General features: G+C 39.6%; 1 protein-coding gene across 17 annotated transcripts in view; it reads right to left on the bottom strand.

The window, feature by feature from the left end:
• Positions 1-22,223, bottom strand: part of TNRC6C (trinucleotide repeat containing adaptor 6C) — a 584,197-nt gene that overhangs the window by 145,063 nt on the left and 416,911 nt on the right. For 16 of the 17 annotated variants that reach the window (XM_074970980.1, XM_074970983.1, XM_074970988.1 and 13 more), the window contains 2 exons: positions 19,992-20,091; positions 15,687-15,708 (listed from right to left, as the gene is read on the bottom strand). In XM_074970980.1, the coding sequence (XP_074827081.1) occupies positions 15,687-15,708; positions 19,992-20,091 (122 nt within the window). Of the gene's footprint in view, positions 1-15,686; positions 15,709-17,481; positions 17,501-19,991; positions 20,092-22,223 lie in introns of those variants that run through there. The other variant, XM_074970997.1, reaches the window with a different exon arrangement.

Raw genomic sequence — 22,223 nt, forward strand, 5'->3', positions numbered from 1 at the left:
ATTTTTTTTACTTCCTTGAAATACTATTTACAGTTGTTGAGGCTCACATTTTTACCTACTCAAGACTCCTCTTGACTCAAACTTGTACTGTTATCTTTAGAAAGTATGAGAATTGGACAAGGAATTTAGAGGAATGGTGTGGAAAATTCTCAGTTTTAATCATTGCAGAATTCTGATATTTACACCACAGCTGATGATGATGATGATGATGATCTCACCACTTTTGGGGAGAAACAGCCTCTACCTTTTTGAGAACCCTCTCAACCCACACCTGGATCCCTCCACACTTGGATCCTGCCAGGCTGACGCTGCCTGGCACGGAAGGGCAGGCCCGGTCCTTGCACTGTGTCATGGTTGGGTGCAGCCTTACTGTTGGGTACCGGGGAGGGAGGGAGAGAGTTGCAGAGTGATCTCCCACCTCTGTGCAGCCAGTGGCCTGTGCTCTCCACTTTTGTTTGACAAATAAAATGTGGAGAATTGTAAAATATTGTGCACATAATTTTTCTTTTTTGATGCAGAATGCCCTGAGACGTATATATAATAAAAAAGCAAGCCACCAACAACCTCTACAACATATTGAGATTCATCTGCTTCTTAAGACTGCCAAGAAACCAAAACTGGACGTGCACTTATTTTTGTCCTGAGCTTTGGCAATATCTAAGATACAGGCACCAGAGAAACACTTGCTATTCTTCACAAACTTTATATAAGACTAAACATTGCGTTTGTTTGCAGATAAAAAAGATTTTACAAAATAAAGACAGCTGTGCTTTATGAAATGAAGTGGTAACCCAGAAACAGAGCATATGGAGAAACTGGTTTTTTGTTAGTGACTTTGAACACACAGGTACAACTTATTTATGTATATCCTTTCTTTTCATGGTTTACATTGATGTGCTCTGCAGTGGTGGGAACCTAAGCTTTAAGACAATCAGTGTAGCATTTGTTCAAGTATACACTGCCTTGTCTACACCAGACTTTTATAACATGATTTTTACCATGTGTTAGAATATGTTAGACAGTACCATATTTTTAAATCCTGGTCTAGATAAAGCCTGTGGGGCTTCAGCTGGGATAGGCAATGAGAGAAATGCAGGGAGAAGAGCAAATCAATCACCTATTATTTGCAGAGAACAGCTGTGTATTATTAGAGCAATGGTTCCCTCGGTGCCATAAGGGGGACAGGATGGGTCAGCCTCAGTGTTTATAGTCTACAAGTATCTACATTTCCTCTCTTAAAAGCCTCCCCATAGTTACTAATTAAGATTATAATAATCTAATGCAGGGGTGGGCAAACTACGGCTCGCGGGCCGGATCCAGCCCCTTGGGGCTTTGGATCCGCCTCCTCGGGATTGCCACCGCCGCGGGCTTGGTGCCACTCCTGGAAGCGGCCACACCACGTCCCTGCAGCCCCTGGGGGTGGGGGGCACAGAGGGCTCCGCGTGTTTCCCTCGCCTGTGGGTACCTCCCCCGAAGCTCCCATTGGCCAACGGGGTACCGTAGCCAATGGGAGCTTCGGGGGGAGGTACCCACAGGCGAGGGAAACACGAGGAGCCCTCTGTGCCCCCCACCCCCTACTCCCACCCCCACCGGCTGCAGGGACATGGTGCCGGCCGCTTCCCGGAGTGGCACAGCGCGGGACTGGGGCCGTCAGGCAGGGAGCCTGCCCTGGCCCCGGTGTGCACCGCTGCCACCCCGGATCCGCTCTAAGTAAGTGGCGCTGGGCCAGAGTCTGAACCCCTCCTGCACTCCACCCCCCAACTCCCTGCCCTAAGCCCCCTGCCTGCACCTCACACCCCTCCTTCACCCCAGCTCCCCACCCTGAGCCCCCTCCCGCACCCCAACCCCCTTCCCTGAGCCCCCTGCCACACCTCGCACCCCAACCCCCTTCCCTGAGCCCCCTGCCACACCTTGCACCCCAACCCCCTTCCCTGAGCCCCCTCATACACCCCGCACCCCTCCTCAGCCCGAGCCCCTTCCTGCGCACCGCACCCCCTCCCACACCCCGCACTCCAACTCCCTGCCCCGGCCCTGCAAGCAATTTCCCCACCCAGATGTGGCCCTCGGGTGAAAAAGTTTGCCCACCCCGATCTAATGGCTGCTATTTACCAGAGTGCAGAACACTTGAATGTTACAGAAGAATGCTTTGATTTACAGAATCTTCATCAGAAGAACCTATTCATCAAGTACATATAAAATAGTAAGTTTATACAATTATAGTAAATTCTAGCAAGCTGTGTAGTTCATTAGCCATTTTCTAAAATGCAGTACCATAAAAAAAAAAATCCAATAATGTGGAAGTACACCCAGTATGTGATAAAAGTATATATTCTCCCCACACCATCCAATTCTGCAGCACTTTACTCCAGTTAAACAGGAAGCAACCCTCATTTCTTATCAGAGCTCTTAAAACCTTTTTTAGTCACACAACTCTGCAGTAGTGGCCCATGAAATATTAAATATTCAGCTTACTACAATAAACCTTAGTGGCTGATGCCTCAGAAAATATGAGACAGACAAGGAGTGTGAGGTAATCTCTTTTATTGGACTGACTTCTGTTGGTGAAAGAGAGAAGCTTTCGAGCAACACGAAGCTCTTCTGTAACTGAGAAATGCCTAAGTTTCTCATCTCTTCTGAAAATTTAGAGTTTAATCCTTTTTTTAATTGAAATATGAGTGTAAGTTGTGAATGGAGCGCTTTCTAACATGGGATCAGTAACTTCAGAAGAAGCCACATATCTTTCAAAGCACCTCCTCTGCTGGGAACGTACGTTTGTTTATTCTGGAGGAGTTCTGTGCTTCAAGTCATAAATGAAAACATTTAGCTGCACTTGAGGCCCCTTTGTGATGTTTAATTGACAACACACTACATACACCCATCCACAGGAGACCTTTTTTCTGCTTACTAATCTCTTTTCCTGAGGCTGCAGCAGAAAATGGTCGCTAAGGTATGCGGAAATTGGGCACATTTTACAGCAAACTACAACTGTGCACACAATATTTGATGGCGCTAACTATGCATTACACTATACACTATGAAACAATGCAGTGGATTTTGCATTTTATTAGAGAATTAACTGAATAGCTCTGTTTTGTTCAGAATAAAAGAAACTTAATACATCATTGTAGGATTCTAAAATGGAATAAGTGACCCTGGATAACTTAACCTTTTAATTGACTATATAAATAAAGCTCCTTGGACAGATTATTCCATCCTACATTTACTTAGAATGGATACCTTCCCTTCTAAAACACCAATACCCAAATATAAAACAGTATAAAAACAAGGCTTCAAATACAATGAGAGGTATTAATTGCACACTTCTATACCCAGAATCTGGCCATATAACAATTTCCTTTCCTTTCCTCTTACTCCAGAAGAGCGATGGAAATATGTCTCATTGTTACAGCAACTGACTGCTAACAACAAAGTTCATAGACAGGAAGTAAAGTGAAAGTTATTAGTCACCGCACTGTTAAAGCGGAATACAGTTTCCCCTGCAGTTACATGACTCATATCCAAGGGCCATTTTATCAGTTTCTTTCATATTTGTCACTGGCCTCAGTAACTTTTAACACTTCTGCACATCAAAATGCAACATCTACTCTACACAATTCACTCAATTTTATGGTCCATTAGCACTATCTTTGTACTATTTTTCGGCACATTGCCTTGTTCTCTCAGTCAGAGTTTATGAATTAAATACAACTACAGTAGAACCTCAGAGTTACAAACACCTTGGGAATGGAGGTTGTTCGTAACTCTGAACAAAACAATTATGGTTGTTCTTTCCAAAGTTTACAACTGAACATTGACTTAAAACAGTTTTGAAACTTTACAGAACTTTTACAGAAGAAAAGTACTGCTTTTAACCATCTTAATTTAAATGAAAAACAGTTTCCTTACCTGGTCAATCTTTTTTTAAAAAAAACTTTCCCTTTATCTTTTTAGTAGTTTACATTTAACACAGTACTGTACTGTATTTTCTTTTCTCTCTCTCTCTCTCTCTCTCTCCTCTGCTGCTGCCCAATTGCATACTTTCAGTTCCAAATGTGATATTGGGGTTGACCGGTCAGTTCATAACTCTGGTGTTCGTAACTCTGAGATTCTACAGTACTCTCAATATTAATCTTTGTGGTACCAATTATCTTCTCACTTCAGCATTGTTCAAACAACCCTTTGAAATGTTATAAAATACTGCACAAAATATTCTATTTTAAATCAAAGTCCATAGTTTCCATGTTCAGCTTTGACCCTTCTTTAAAAAGAAGTTCAGCAAGATTTGCTCCTTTCATGAATGTATGTTGATTTTATACAATTTAAGATATTCCCATTAGTCTGTCAATGGCTAGTGGTTCAGCATCTCTTTTAAGGGTGAATGTAACAGAGTGAACTGTCACTGGACGGAAACCAAAAAATACAAGTCCTCTGAGAAGCAGCCATAGATATTGATCTACCCTAGGAACTCTGAACTAGAGTTGGGTCCAGCTCACTTTAAATTAACCACTAATCCTTGCAGAGGCTGCTGGGAGTGGGAAGGGTCTGCATCCCATATAGGTCAGGCTGAGCTCATTCCAAGGGAGCATTAACTCCAGGAAGTGTGCTGTTGCTTCCTGAAAGAGGTCCTACTGAAAGCGTGGAGACAGACAAGTAAATCAGGAAGACTAGAGGAAAGTCCAAGAGCACAGCAGAACAGAGTACTGGAGAACAAGGCAGACCCTCTAAAAGGAAGACACTTAAGAGAGTTGGGCACAGGCTGACGGCTTCCTCCCTATAAAGACCTGAACTTTTGAGTTCCCTAAAGAAAAAGATTTTAATTACACAGAAACAGAGGCGCAGAAATCACAGGGTCTGGGTCTAAAAGTTAAATAGGTATAAAAGTCTAGTTAAATACCAATACAGAACCAAATAAAAACTGTTACATTCTCTGCCCTCCCCCTCACCCGACACAACCCCCCTTTTTTCTATGCTCGTCAGGTCATCACTCTTCCATCAATAAATTAGCATTATTTCTTAAGAGACCTCATCTCATTCAATGACCTCTAGTTTCTTTGGAAACCTCTCTCTCAACCATTTGTACAATTTTATATTCATTCTAAACTTCTACTGGTTTTAAAACTGTATTTGAAGACTAAACAGTCTGATTTTCCAGTCCACTTTACAGGATGTTTTCTATCCTATTCCACTTTCTTACCTTGACTTGTAGTCTTCCTTTCTTCTCACTATATATGTTTATTTAAAATATATTTATTGCTACAATAAAACACATATGTAGTTTAACCTCTGAATGTTTTCCTTGCCTCCTGTTTTCTCACTGTCTTCCCATTGATTGCTTCCTGCATAGTGCCAAAATATCTGGTAGCAGAACAAATTATCTTTTTTGCTTCACTTTCGTTCCCATTACAAATCTGATTATGTTTCGTCACTAGTGCTTAAATTCTCTATCATTACATTTCCAGTTCGGAAGTGTTACTCAAAACTTGGACAGGAACTTTTTCTAGTTCACTTGTTCATATAGTTAAGAAGGCAGCTGTTCAGTATGAAATCCATAAATGTTCTGTTTTCCATTTTGAGCAAGGAACATGATCCCCAGGGTGGAGAAAGCTTCCACCACTACAGTAGTAAATACACTAACACACACTTCCTGTGATCTGTTCTCACATTGCTCCTCAACACACACCCCACGTAGCTTGGTCCCTACATTTTATTTTAGTAGTTTTCTTTCAAACCTCTACCTAACTTAAAAGTATGTATAACTCTTGCACAATTGCTTTGTCTATACTTACTCAGATATGGCACAAACCCTTAAGCTGGGATTTTCAGAGGAACCTAAAGGCCTAATCCATCCAACTCTTATTGAATGTCAATGGGATTTGCATGCTTATCTCCTCAGGCTACTTTGAAAATACTAGCATAACATTCATAGAAAATCTTCCATTTCTGGTTCCTAACCCATTATCCTCTACCGAGCAATTGCCCTCTCAGTTCCTGACTTTTATCATCAGACCCTCATAGATGTAGTCAGACACTACACCAGTTCAATATGGAAACCTATACTTATATTTGAATTGTCAGGATGCAGAAAACAGTAAGACACTTCTACACCTCTCTACTCTTCTGGATCTCTGGAATTACATACCATGGAAGCTAAAGGAAACACTTGTTGCACACTGAAGGAACACTGTTCTCTTTTCAACATAACATCTACCTAGTTATACAGCACTCATCACTGTAGTATCTGAGCATTTTACAAGAGTTACAAAAACCAGTAAGAATAAACTCTCTGGTTTGGTTTCTTGCTCTCCTCTTCCGAAGCATACCTGTTACATATAGTGTTTATTCAAGATTGAGGCAGTGCTTCTCTAGTATGTTGGAAGGAAAAATGATCTACCATATCAGTACACATTTCAGTTTTTCTTCCTAAATCTCACTAACTCTCTTTCAATTGCTGTGGTGGGAGTACTGACATCACCATCCCATTCAATTAAAAAAATACAGAAACTGGCTAAAGAACACACTGGAGGGTCTTGGAGCCCATAATTCTCATGTAAAAATTAACTGTTTATGTATTTTTGAAGGATTGAGAATGCATGAATTTTAGCTGTATAACTAATGATTGCATAAACAGAGCCTGGGTGTATGGGGGAGTGGATCAAACCTATAGCAAGAAAAGGACTGGCAACAATACTTTTACGGAAGAAGTGGACACTAATTTCCCATTTTTCTACCACAGTAGTACAGGACATCTAAGTAGGAAAGCAAGGGGCAGAATCAAGAAATTAGTGGAGAAATACATCTCTAAATTTGAAACAGAAACACAAAAACAAACAGAAGTCTAGATGAGAAAACGGTGTCAAAGCTACTTAGGAAACTGATATTAAAAACTTGACAGTTTCAAGCAATTAAAAAAGAAATAGCTATCACAACAGTACCTCCACATACAAGAAAGCTGCAGGCATTGTGTTCCACTATTACCACAAATCAATAGGCATTAAATTACAATGTGAAAAGAAACCTAATTAGTTACAATGACAATAGAAGACAGTTGGCATTGAATTATGATGTGAAAGATTCATTAGTGTGCCGCAGAACAGTAAAACCTTTTGACACAGTGCAAAAGGCCAATTGTGAGACAAAGCAGCTGATACCTCATGGAAAATTGGAAAACATTCCATTTAGAGACAATTTGGTCTAATTCTTTTTTAGTACAAGCAATTTTTGCATGTAATAAGGATCTTTAAAAGCTTAACTCCTGCTGTTTAGTCCTCACCTGAAGTCAATCTTCTTGAATGATTTATTTCCACAGTAACTATTTAAGATGTTACAGATGATTTCAAGTGGAGAATGAGCAACAGAAACAGAGCTCTAAATCAAAAGATCCTGTTTTCATACAAAAGTTTTTCCCATATAAGAAGTCAGGACAGAGGAATACAGTTCATATATACGAAGTTGAGCAGTCTGTAAAGTATACTTGTCAAAGTTTCCCCATCACATATCAGCAAGTCTACACATCTCAGGACTCTGGGCTACTCAGATGAAACTTAAATAATTCTGCTGGGATAATATGTAAAACAGTTCAAATCACAAGTTGTCTCATCAGCCCCTGTCCCAGTCTTGGTCCTTCTGAAGGCCCCACTCTTGGAAGTCTGGTTTTTTTTTTTTAGAAGCTGTCAGGTTGATCCCCAGATTCTACAGGAGCTGCTGAAGTATTGCAGCGTCAGGGCCAGTTCAGAGCCACTATCACCCCTGCCCAGGCCTGGAAGGTATATTCCTGGGGGAATTTTGCACCACTGCGCAGAATTCATGTGCTAAACAGATTTTTCCCCACCGCAGAAAATACATTCTGCCAGAAAGGTGCTGCAGTTACTCCTTTCACCCACTCGGGGGCGCTGTGATGCCAGAGCAGAGTGCAGTTGCTCCTGGGCAGGAGCAGCCCCAGCTGCAGATAGGGAAGGGAAAAGAGGCTGCCTTCCTCACAGTATCCTGCCCATGAGACTGGGTCAGGAGGAATTGGGTATTGGGGGGGGGGGGGGGGCGGCAGAGACAGACAGCGTGGGGCATATGGGGCTGCTGGGGGTTCAGAAATGCTAATGGGGGGATAGACTAGGGTGGGGGCTGAATGGGAGTGGACGCGCAGGGACACATGGGGACGGGGAGGGGAGTGCAGGGATATGGGGTGGCTGAGTGGGGGTGCAGGGCCCCTGGGGGGAGGGGGATGTAGGGATACATTGGTGGAGGAGGAGGAGGAGGGGTGGCTGAGTGGGGGTGCAAGGACACATGGGCAGATGTGCCTAAATGAGAGGCTAGGGATCAGCCAGGCTTTGCATGTTGGAAGCTCCCAAACAATCCCTCCCTGCCCCCCCAAAACTCTGCTACATACTTCTCCCACCCACACCCAACAACCCTCCAAGTTCACACCCAGGCTGCTTCCCAGCAATTACTTCCCTCTCCTTCAGCTCCTCCATTACTCCTGACTCCCCCAAGCCTTTGCACTGCTTTTGGAGGGTGCAGGAAATATGTTTCTGTATTGTAGTTTAAATGAATTATTACACAGAATTATGTATTAGTATTCCTAGTAAGGAATCTATTTGTCAAGAAACATTTCCTGAATCTTTTTTGTCTGCATTGTTACAGACGCAGTTGCTGACAGGTATTTTGAAACAAATTACCAAAATAATTGAAACTGGCGTAATTATATTGTTTTATTTTGAAAAATAAAATATGTTGAATTTTGCAGAATTTTAAAATACTATGCGCAGAATTTTTAATTTTTGGCACAGAATTCCCCCAGGAGTAAAGGTAGAAGGACTGGATAGGGAGAATGCACTGAATGCCTAATATTGCAGGGGAGAGACATTATCTGGCCCTTCTTTCCTGGCTTCTTCTTGGAGTAAGTTTCCTTTTTCTTCCCTGGTCTGTCATGCTGCAGCTCTGCTGAGACCTGGAAGAAAGATAATGCCTCAAGAGACCCATCTTCCAGTAAGACCAGAACAACTGGTGAAGCCTGCCTGCATGTTGGGAGAAGAAAATGGATGAGAAACTCCTGCATACAGTTTGCCTGACACATGAAGACTCACTCATTCATCCAACTAGGTGGCAGCCACAGAGTCTGTCATTTTCCACCATCTTTATCGACAGGTTTTGGCTGACACAGTATGATGCAATACGCCAGGAGATATAAATATGCTTCTCATAACACAGAGTATCACTTCACTCTACGTTCTTGTAGCAGTTTTCCATGACAAGTGTTGACACTGGACTATGATACATTTCAACTGACTAACTTGTGACCAAAAGCCATACTAAAATGCTAAAACATATTCCAAGATTGGCATCAAAATGAGATTGAAAGACAAATGGTTTGCAAAAGCAAAACAAATGGGAAGTTATGTTAGCCTAGGGTTTTCAGAGTCCCATACTGTCTAGAAACACCACCATCAGCAGATTCCATTATAAATACCATATTGGTAGATATACTTTCCTCATGCAGGTATGTGATATTAGAAACTACAATGAATTTTCCCGTGGTTTTGGTTTGCTGCCTACAGATTTCCGCAATTACAACTACACAACCTGAACGCTCCATTAACCCTTACCTTCCACACTTAGAAATGCATCTCTATGGAATACCAGGAATGGCAGAGATACAGGCAAAGGAAAAGGCTATATCAAATGTCACCACTGAGACTGTGGCTGAAGGGAAACCGAGACTCACATATTACTAAGGATATTTGCTATCCTGCCTGCAATTACAGCTACTAAAAGAAAATATAACCGATTGTTTTGCAAAACTGTTGGGATGTCAGTGCTTTTAGAAACCACTGGATACCGTGCAAGGCATTCTTCCATAAAAATGGTGCTAATCTGCATAACATTAATTTGTATAACAGTTACTGGCCTATTAGTCCTATACCTATTGCAAAATTCTAGTATTACTGATGCATGGATGCACATCAGGCCATTCCCAAAACTAAACCAAGTCCCTAACCAAGTGCTAATCACAAAGACAGCTCACGAAAGAAGCTGCCATGGCAGCTGAAGTCATCTAGGATGCTCACGATAACATTCTCTAGCTTTAAAAAAAAAAAAAAAAAAAACACCTGAAAACAAGTATGGTATGGTATCCTCAGCAGAGAAGCCTGTTTCTGCAGTGACCTCCCTGAAGTGACTTCCCTTCAATTAAGGGAGAGATTAAAATATTGAGGGCAAGCAATTCTCAAGAGCCACAAATACTAGAGACATTTTTTAAAAAGAAAAGAATCACAGAAATGTACGGATGGAAGGGACCTTGAGAAGTCATCTAGTCTGGCCCCCTATACTGAGGCAGGACCAAGTATATCTAGACCATCCCTGACAGGCGTTTGTCTAACGTGTTCTTAAAAATCTCCAATGAAGGGGACTACACTATCTCCCTTGGTAACCTATTCCAGTACTAACTATCCTTATAGTTAGAAAGGATTTCCTAATATCTAGCCTAAACCTCTCTTTCTGCAGATTAAGCCCATTATTTCTTGTCCTACATTCAGTGGACATGGAGAAATAACTGATCACAGTCCTCTAACATATTTGAAGACTTATCAGGTCTCCTTTCAATCTTCTTTTCTCCAAAAGAAACATGCCATGTTTTAATCTTTCCTCATAGGTCATATTTTCTAAACTTCTTATTTTTGTTACTCTCCTTTGGACTCCAATTTGTCCACATCTTTCTTAAAACGTGGTGCCCATAACTGGACACAGTACTCCAGCTGAGGCCTCACCAGTGCTGAGTGGAACAGGACAATTACCTTTCATGTCTTACATATGACACTCCTGTTAATATGCCCCAGAATGATATTCGCCCTTTTTCCAACTGCATAACATTGTTGATCATATTCAAGTTGTGATCCACTATAACCCCTCAGATCTTTTTCAGCAGTACTACTGCCTAGCCCGTGCTCCCCCGCCCCTCATTTTTGTGCATTTGACTTTTCCTTCCTAAGTGTAGTACTTTGCCTTTGCCATCACTGAATTTCATCTTTGATTTCAGACCAATTCTCCAATTTGTCACGGTCATTTTGAATTCCAATTTTGTCCTCCGAAGTGCCAGCCAGCCCTCCCAGCTTCATATCATCCACAAATTTTATAAGCACACTCTCCACTCCATTACCCAAGTCATTAGTGAAAATATTGACTAGTACCAGATCCAGGACAGACCCCTATCAGACCACACTAGATACATCCTTTCAGTTTGACTGCAGGTAGTTTGCCCTCTGAAGAGTAATGCCTGAAAGGGAGAGTCTAACGTTTCTCAAGGACAGCAACAAACACCTTACTGTCTGCCATGTCTCAATCTAAGGAGGGTCTAAGCAGGCAAAGCTTTTGAAAGTATTAACTTTTTAATTCTGGTGTGTCGTCTAGACTACTATACTAACAACTTTCAAGAGTCATACCATGTTCTGGACTGTTCTGTGAAGGAGACTTTCAGCATCATCTGGATGTCTTCTAAGACATTTTCTTGAGTTCTTGATTTGCTAATGGCAAACTAACAGACTAGAAAAGCAAGTCACTTGCGCCTTGGTCAGTTCTGTGGTGTTTCTTGACCCTATATCATGGATTCATTCTCCTCTGCACAGTTTCGGTGGGAGAAACTTCCTTCGCCTTTCCAGGGTGAATCGCATCTGATCAGCTGCTACTTTGGTCAGGCAAGAAGGTGCCGAAATATTCAAAGCACTCTTCTGTTCCCATCAGAACAAGCAATTGAACAGGAAGAAATGGTATAGAACAACTTTGCCTATGTAATTCACAAGAGCAGTTTTAACATCTTATCGTTTCTTGGTTTACTCCTGTCATTTAAGTCAGAGAAAATTAAACAGCTGCTGCTAATACGACGTTTGTAACTAAAAGGAGTCTTAGCAAGATGGAAAAAGTCCCTGAAGATGCCAAAAGATGTAGGTAGAGTTAAGCGTTGGTGTTGTTAACTGCCACTGAAGTAGAAGATGCAACACATCTAGTGGGAAGTAGTGCGGTGAGAACACAGAAATAGTTATCAGCTACAATAATCTTTTTGATACTGACATTCAGTTGTGTGTGTTTACAAAAGCCTAAATAATTCAAGGTTCAACTATGTTAATATTTTCTTTTCTCTCAATATATGAAGTCTCAGACAGTGGCTTTTAAACACAGAATACACAACTGTTTGATGAATGAATTTAAAGGAAAGGAATTAATATAGGAAAAAATACTACCATGAGAACCAAGATAAAATAATCTTTTGCACTGAATTTTTCTTCTAATTTGTCCTGCCTTTTGGGGGTCCGTACCCTTTCTATTTCCATCCAGAACATTGTTTCAAAGACCCACTTTATTCCACAACTATGTCTCCCCTTTCCAGATTACCTCACTGGCTGAAATACAAGTGCCTCTTCACATTCAAGGCAAATGCAAAACTGTATCTCCCTACATCTCTACCTTCATCATCTTCTACAGATCATACACTCTTTCTGGTCCACCCGAACCTGTCTTCCGATAGCTCCTTTCTCATTTACCCACCCATACTAGTGCCTGAGTTCTTGATGCCCCACACTATCAGAATATGTCCAAAAATCATAAATCTAGCAGGGGAAAAATCAATAATTAAAAATATCAAAAATATCAAATTTTATTTAAATTAAATGCAGGGCTATTTTTAAAAAAGCAGCCCATTTTATTTTAAACTTTTAAACTGATAACCTATTTTAAAAGACAAAAAATTATAATCTATTAAAATCATTTTAACTGAATACAAAAAAAACAAGATTAAGCAGTACGTTTGCTGTCAAATTTTAAAGGAAGTCAAATCACTGAACTGGTGGAAGTCACTGGCTAAGCACCTGGTACCAAAATTTGTTGATGTGCTAAACCAGCTTTTGATAGCATCAGCTTCCCCTGCATGTGCAGAGAGAATTTTTTTTATTTCAGTTTATTCAGCTAGTTCAGTTCAATGACTAGTTCAGTAAAAGATAAGAAGTCGATTTGGAGCTGAAAAAGCATGACAGTTTAGTTTTCAGTCCTAAATTGGAGGAGGAAAACAGATATGAAAGGGTGAGATAGACTAGTTCTAAAATCTTGAAAGACATGGTGACAAAAAACAAATCAGTAATTGCATTAATTACAGACAATACTGCCTTTAATAAATCAGTTAGTATTATGTGCAAAACACGTTTGGGGGGAGGGGGGAAGGTGAGGAGAGAATCATGAGTATCCAGACTTGTAATGTAGTTTTATTTAATAAAATTAAAATACTGTTTGTGCATTTGTTTGAATTTCCATCTAAACAGACTTACATCACAAGAAACAAATTAATCAATTTAAGAAATGTATCATTCATTATTTTCTAACATTAAAAATGTCAAAATTAAGACTCTGAATACATGCAAGATACACTATATAAGGTCTTATATAAGATCTTAAATAAATGTGTATAGACATAGTGTACCCTGATTAGCAAAAAGCAGCACCGGATTTAGGGGAATGTTTAGTTGCAAATCAACATGTTTTAACCACATCTTTATCAACTAATAAGAACCAACCTTTGTTCAGAAAATAACTGAAAAGTACGAATTTAGAAAACAAATTACACAATTCTTGCTTACTGATTCAAATCAGCATTAAAATTGGTGTCTGAATTAAATTGCACTTATTTAAATCAATCCACCCTGAAATCAAGGGCTTTACTCTTGGAAAACAAACTTGGTCAATTATGTATTCCATTTACAATGACAGAACCCTGTTATATTCCCTTCACGGTACCTGTTTATGGAGGTACTGTACCCACTCATGACTATTCTCTAACTTCATTGGGACAAGATTCTGGCCTACTGTAGAACACCTAATTATTATTATACTGGAAGTCACTTTCCTTATTATTTTGCTTTTCTGAAGATACCTTGCAGGATTTTCACTCCTGAGGCTTGTGCTACAAGGCTTTTGATACCTATGGGCCATAAATAGTAAGAGTCCTGAAAGGCACCTTGAAGGAAACAGAAATACAATGCAATTAATTTCTCCATTTCTAAAGATATTTACTGAGCAAGGATTCTCAGTCTACCACAGACTCTATCACAGGACTCTACTGGGCTGCAGCGACAAAAGCAGCAGCATGTTGGGCCACTGATCCCAGGAGCCAACAACATGCACCAGCAGCTGTACCACCCTTAGCCCTGCCTACTGTGGCAGGCACCAGGCTCACTGGCAACTGTTCTTGGTTGTGCTAGTGTGCGCAAACAGCTTGCACACTCCCAGACAGAAGACACACACCACTGCGTGGAAGGACTCCTGTCGGGGAGCATGCAAGCTGCTTGCACACACTAAATCCAGGGGCTGTGCAGAGAACTTCTAAACCAAAAGGTGATAGGATATCAGTGTCAGGGCCAGTGCTTGTGCTAAGGAGAATTCTAGGGGTGTAGGCAAATATCTCAGTGCAAAATGCACTAAACAGCTCATGACATGGAGCAAGAAGGAAGAATCAAAGACAGCCTTGTGGTCTTTGAGGAAGTCTTAGAGATAAGGGGTGACTTGGCCAGGTCTCATATTCAGCAATACTCATTTTGCTACACAGGCATTATTTGAAGATTCTATGTGGTCTTCCTTCTTCTCAAAGAGTCACAGCAGTACATTATATAGTGAAACAAGAAGCACTTGAAACCAATAGCCTCTGGAGTTGAAGTAATTCTGAAGTGCAGAGAATCAAAGTCTTGAGGTAACAAGCTGTGGCTGTGAAGAGTGCCAAGGCAAATAAGGTGCTGAAATGTTCTATGCAAAACAGAAAACCTGGATCAAACAGATTCCAGAAAAAGGTGCCATATTAGTGCTCCTGAACCAGTGGTAACAAGAGCCACAAGGTTTTCCAAATCACGTAAGAACAGGATCTGAGCAGAAGGCAAGGAGGGCTGCATGTGGAAAAGCATATCTGAAGTCTTCAACTCACTAGGTGGGTTTAATAGCCAAAATGAAGAAGTGCACCTCCCATGTGAAGTTTCTTCATGGATTATGCTCAAGAATGTTTCCAAGGTGAGCAGAGGTAGGAGTCCTGGCTATTAAGCATTTGCAGGAAGGTAGATCATTACATAAGTTCCATTCCCTCTGCCCAATAATCTTAAATCTTGAGAGCTCTTGCACCGAGCACAAGATCCAAAACTGATGAATGATGCAAAAATTATATCTTTAAAGGAAAACTATTAATTTTAAACCTATTCAAAGTAACTGAGATAAATGATTTTCCTAGTTAAATCAACCAAGAGACATAGGTACAGAAAGTCTTAATGCATGATAAACAGTTTAAAATTATCCTAATCCATTTTCATTAGATGACCACTAAAAATTAGAAGGGGGAAAAAAAAATTCACATTTGCCTCTACATTAGGCTCCCTAAATTAAACTACTACTAAACAGACCAACATATGTTGTGATTTTGTAGTTGATAATGATCGAGTCATACATCTAAACCATAGGCTAGATGCCTTTTATAGTTTAAAAAAAATAGTAAAACAGCAAATACACTCAAAGGAAGTATTATACCAAAGAAAACCCCCACAAGTCTGTGGAAAAATACAAGAACATTTTCTAGTGTAAGTAGTAAGACTACATATTTATGGAAAAATCAGAAATGCATTCAAAACAAACTCAAACATATCAAATATTTCACAATAAGATAGTAAGTGTTAGTTTACCTTTGGTTTTTTGTTCAGCAGCCTGAAAGAAAAAAAAGTCAGAAATACTGGTCAGTATTAGACACTTTCTACTGCTGTTATATCAAAGATATAGGACTGTACCCTTGACCCTTTAAAATTTCCTCTCTTGCAGAGAATTACCTTGAACACTGAGTCCCTGCTTTAGGAAAAACCTGAGAAACCTGCTGATATCTTACTAGGACTGCAGTACTGTCACACAACATTATTTCTACTTTAAATTTAACCCTATTTAGCTATGCTCTTAAATGACCTGAAGTTAGCATCACTAACTTTGTTATGAAGGTTAACATCAAAGCTGTATCCCAGTTAATATTTACTTATAATTTATTAAATTTGCAGATTCAGCTAACTCCCCAAAATATCCATATAATTATTAATGGCAATGTCTATAAACCCCAGGGGACAAAACCTTTACATGGCTATAGCATGAAAATAATTCAAAACCAAATGCAAGGGCTCCGCCACAATATAGGATTTGAGAAATATGAAACTCTGGATTTTTTTTTTTTGGGAGATAGATAATGTGTGAAGTTGATTTATCTAAATATTTGTTTGGGCTGAAGCAAAACAAAAGTCTGGAAGTCCCATTTTCAGAGATGAAGTGCACAACACAAGGAAGTAGCTTCTTCAAGACAGCTTTGCCCCATTCTGAAAAGTTTCTACATAATAATGTTCACTGAACTATTATAGTGGCAGCATAGTGTGTGGGAATGTTTGTAGACACATCTGTATTTATACCACTTTATAAATCCAATTAATATGTAATATGCTATCCAATTAATAAACTGAAGAACCAAGAGATCAGTGCAATTTACCTTGCACACCCTTGACTGCCTTTATCTGTATTCTGCTCACTGATCCATCTAATCAGGACTACTTCCACCTTTCCAAACCTCAGGACACCCTTCAACCTGCCACTTTTAAAAATAGAATACAAGTGCTGAAAAAAGTTTCTTTCCTCACTTGAAGCCAATGACTGGGTGTACTCAGTCCCAGAAGAATGACTATTTACAGCGCAATTTAATGATCCAAGTCTGAGAATGAGAGATAGATACAATAGGGAGCTAGGTATCCCTTTTTCCAATAAGATACTGCACGTATCCTTAAGATATTATGAAACCTTAGAGCTTAAAAATGTAATATGATCTACAGTCAGTCTATATTAGAGGTTACTAATATAAATTTATCTTTCTTCTAGATGTCTGTGAAGTTGGACTCTTGGGAATTAAGTATTCTGGCTTCAAGTGGAGGGATTAAAAAAAAGTACCATTGTTTTTCTTATGTAAAAATTACACGACAACGCCATTAATGGTGTACAGGGGTAATGAGGATTTATTGGTACTGCTCTGAGATTATCCACATATCCCATATTTTTGCTATTTATTATACCATGAGTCCATCTAGAACACATGCCCAAAAACTATGTTACACTACCCATCATGGATATGTAATACATATTATAAAGGGAGCTATTAGCGATCCCTATATTTAGTTTGCTTAACACTTCCCATTATAAAAGATTCAGAGAACTTTTCAGAAAAGGTTGCAACACTCCTGTTGTTTCCAGCAGGTGTTCAATATTCAGCAAAGAAAAGCCACGGGGCCAGATAAATGCCTTTTCTTTGTCCCACTACATTCAATTCATATTTGTCAGATATAAAAACTTTTCAAAATCTCCATTTTCCTTCCGCTGCTTGCATGGCTCAGGAAAAATGTTAGCAGCATTCCAAAACAGTAAATGAATATGAACATTCTAATTTAAAGCTAGGCTCACGCCAAATCCAAAAAGCAGCAGCTTCACTTCACTCAGAATCCTGGGAGCAGGCAACCTCTCTGCAAGAGACAGAGACACACAGGATGGTTTCCTCTGCATGACACTCGCACCTGAAGCTCCAGGCTTTTCCCCCCTGCTTTATATGGGGAAGAAACTTCCCATATCTGGGAGAAGAAGGGAAGAGAAACAGGCTGAGTTCCCTCAAACACCTGTGAACTCAGTGACTCATTCCCTCCCCCAGGATTACACAACAGCAATCTCCAGCTACTAGCTAAAGGAAATAATCCTGTACCTGAAGCAGTGCTGAAGATTCAGGGTTCAAACACTGCCAGTGATGCATGGTGGGGGTGTTACAGTAGCACATTATTTTTATCTTTTTCTTTTTAAAATGCTTGGAAATTTTATTAAATAACCTGTTAAAAGAACCTTATTTAGGTTGCAAAGTCAAACACTCAATTTAGGAAATGACAGAATGTAGGTTGTCCAGGCAACGTTAACCCTCTTCCTTTTTGTATATGCCTTGAGATACAGTTTTTAATTATATAACATACTATTTTTTCCACAAGAACCCTGTTTCTTTCAGTGCACAGGATGGACAGTGCTCAACAAAAGATTCACTGTTGTGTAATAAGTAAGGCTGTTTGTAGGAGTCCTGCCTCATTTGCCCTAGAAGTTGGAAGGGAATGAGGTAGGGGATTGCAGGGAGAGAAAGAATGGTCTTGTAATTAAGGGAGGTGATTGTACACAGGAGAAAATCAGCTCAATCCCTGCCTATGCCACAGTCATATATAAATGCTGAGTAAGTCACTAACCAAAATTTCATCATTGTGCAATTCCTCATTTTCTAGGTGCCCAACTTGATACTCCCCTTGGGGCTGGAAATGCAGCAATATTGAGCACTCAACTGCAAATGAAGTCATTAGAACTGTGGATGTTTAGTACCTCTTGCAATACAGTAGTGTGGTCAGAAGGAATGAGCACAGGCTTTGAACTCAGGACCCTCTAACTCCTAGCTCACTAGTCCAACTGTATGGCCTCACGCAAGTCTTTGTCTTAGCTTCCTCATCAGTAAAATGGGGATAAAACAGTACTCTCTTATCTTGAAGTAGAGAGAAATTCATTCATATTTGTAAAGCTTAGATACTATGATGAGTCCCATAAAAGAGACCATAAGGAAATGAACAGTTTTGTACTCACTGAAAACTTTGGATGGTGTACGCTAAAATTAAGGCAGGGGACGCTAATTGAGTTAGATGGATAAAAATATTTACCAGTTATTTCATTCCTTGAGCGTCATTCACCCTGTGCTCTTAAAGAGGCAGGGTTCCTTCAGAAAAAAAACATTATGTGATCATGTAATTAAAGCCTATTACAATGCACGGGCACAACGAAGCAGAATTAAGGTTGCATGTGTGACCTAAGCATTACTAGCTTTCAAGACCTTACTTTTGCAATCTAAATACTGTTTCATAAAGTAGTTTGTATGTAATTAATAGATAACAAATACAAATTTACTGATTGTAAATACCAAATTAATAATGAATTATAATACTCATACCAGAAACCATCCCATCGTGAGTATTAGTGGCATGACTTCTGAATAGTCTCACACAAAAGGTAAATGACTATGTACATGAGGTTTTAACAAGGAGTTTATTTTTGAACGCCACTGCAGTAGCTGTTACCAAAGTACTGAAATATATTCATCTATTTATCAAATAGTTAATATTTCCCTCCACTTTCATTTAAACTATATTGCATTTTTATAAGAACTTTCCATATTTGTTATACTATTATTGAGTTTGTACTAAACAGATAATTAAATATGTTTTAATAAGTGCTTATGTCATGTACTGCTGCAATTTGGAGCTATCCATTTCAATTTGATTTTTTTAATGTTTATCAATTATTCACATTTTAAGTGTAATTTATATATGCTTATTCTAGCAAAGTTTTAAGTTTTCCTAATATCTTGCCTCATTATCCAAGATACTCTCATGTTGCCCAAATATTTCCTCCCATGAGAGCTCCTCCTGAAAGTGTGGTTCTTAGTGAAAGGGTATGGGCAGCCTAAAATAGGACCAATAAAAACCAAACTCATGTTATTTTCTAAATTTCTTAAGACATAAAAACCATCGGTGCTATCTGCAGGATGCTACACGAGTTAGATTTAATAGATTAATTAACAGATTATTTTATATATATATATATATATATATATAGCCATAATTTTCAGCTGACCACTTAAATGGATATTGGATGAAATCCATGTATTTAGCAACTTCGTACACACGAGAAAAAAAAAGTAGTAAAGTGGCTGGAGGTGGCGGGAGGGAGAGGAGGTACCAGTACATGGAAAACTTGAGAATTGATCTTGCAACTCTTATACAGTCAATGTGACTTCTCATTAAAACTATCTGGAATTAATTCACATGAGTAAAGACCACAGGACCAACTCCATATAAGTGTTAAAGTAACTGCATCTCTAAAATGCAACAGTGTAGACTAACCTTTTTCTGAGCACCTTCCTTCTTTTTCTTTTCTTCCTGCTTTTTCTTTTTCTTTTCTTCCATCAAATGTTCCTCTTCTTGAATTTCTTGTTCTTTCTCCCTATTAAAAATAAGCATTCGGAAAGTTTATGAATGAGGTCAATTGTATGAATCAAGACAAACAATATACATAATATTAATGCTACAAAGTACATCTCTCGGAAGTAAGTAATGTCCGAAAACACTATTCTCTAAAGTTCCAACAAGTAGTATTCCAACAGAATTGTTATGAAAAATTCCAAACCAAAATTCCAAAGCCAAATAAAGAGGATGTCTACTTGCAAACTCCTACCAAAAGACTAACTGACAAAACTGGAATTTTTTAAGATTCTGACCAAATCTTTCATCCCATATAATTTGAATTATATGGAATTCTAAAACATCCAAAACAACAACAACAAAAAGTAAGTATTATTGTTTGGCAAGTAAGGAGTAAACCAGACAACTCCCTTGTAATAATAATAAAATAGCTAGGGTGTAGACATGAAAGCTCAAAAATATTACTTTTTAATGGTTTATTATACCACCCCACCATAGCCACTCAAAATTAGGCCCCACCATGCTCACTCCATCCTCCCCCCCGTCACTCACCCTCACTCACTTTTACTGGGCTGGGGCAGGGAGCTGGGATGCGGGAGGGGGTGCGGGCTCTGGGCTGGGGCCAAGGGGTTCAGAGTGTGGAAGGGAGCTCCAGGCTGAACCTGGATCAGGGGGTTGGGGTTCAGGAGGAGCTGAGGGGCGCAAGCTCTGGGAGGGAGTTTGGGGGCAGGAGGAGGCTCCAGACTAGGGCAGAGTGTTGGACCACAGCCACTGGGAGCTGCGAGTGGCCGTACCCGCAGACGCTCAGGTAAACAAAGTGTGTCGCGGCCTGCCAGGGGCTTACCCTGAACAAGCTGCAAACTAAGTTTGGGGACCCCTGGTATAGGGTTATCTTTGGTTTTTCTGCCATCCTTACACTTCTAGGCTCTCTTGTAATCTTATTGCTGCTCCCTCTCATTTTTAAAATCTGCCCCTTCATTATATTCATGCACCAAGGCCTGGATCCCAACTCTTCAGCCATTCTAAAACATTGCAGCTAAAATAGTCTCTCTCTCTCTCCTCTCGAATATTTGCTTTTATGTGAGAGGGCTTGTCTACACAATCTGCCGCACACTAACTCCATGTGGACCCTGCTGACTCATATTAGCAGTTCATTAATGTGCTTTCATCTAGTCCTGTTCGAAACAAGACTAGATCAAAGCGTATTAAACTGTTCGTGTGTGTCATCTGGGTCCACAAGGACAGTTAGTTTGCGGCAAGCTAGTGCAAGATAGATTCATGTTCCAGCTTGCTGCAAACTCAATGTTCATGTAGACGGGCCCCAGCGTCTCTTCATCCTACAGTAGCAGCTATTTTTGTCAACCCAAGAAAGCCAATGAAGTGGCATCAGCACAAGAAGTGCTCCTGTGGGATGGGATGTTACATGTTCGTGATACCATTCTCAAAATGCCATTGTAGGATCTTTACTTGGCAAAAAGAAACCCACTTAAAAGCATAAGAAGAAAAGAATTTTAAATAATAAATTTAAATTGTGTTCCCTTGTTTAAAATATAAAACAAAACAAACACCCCCCTGCATTTTGGCTTAGGGTAGAAATGCTTTCATGGATGGAATAATGTCCATCCTTGAAATGAGCCATTACTATTGGAAATATAATTTAGGATCTGAAATATTGACTGTTAGATTTTTATACCAGTTTAGAATGGTATTAATTTAGCTTTCTTTATTTTATTTATTTTTTAAAAAACACTTTCCACTGAGGTTGTAACACATAAATGTAGGCTTGGAAGTTCAAAGTTGAGATTCAAACAATACTGGATAAAATTGTCTTTTGTCAAAATAAACCTTTTCAAAACCTAAGACCATTTTGAATGTTTATATGAATTTAAGAGTGGAGCATTATGCTGGTATGGGAAACCTGTTAAACTAGATAGCTGAGGCAGTGCTTATAGGTTGCATTTTTCTATACCCGTGTTCTTGATGACCTGGAGCAATAATATGTTTAAGGCTGTCAAAGGTAAACATGATGCTGACCTGGATTTGGTTTTCTTTCTTTCTGAGATACAAATATATAAATTTTAAAAAATGATTGTTTAATGGTTAATGAGTTGAGATGGAACTTAGAAGACCTTGTTTGAGGCTTCTGTGCAGCAA

This window comes from Natator depressus, chromosome 14 (genome assembly GCF_965152275.1).
Source record: "Natator depressus isolate rNatDep1 chromosome 14, rNatDep2.hap1, whole genome shotgun sequence".
Classification (NCBI taxonomy): domain Eukaryota; kingdom Metazoa; phylum Chordata; order Testudines; family Cheloniidae; genus Natator; species Natator depressus.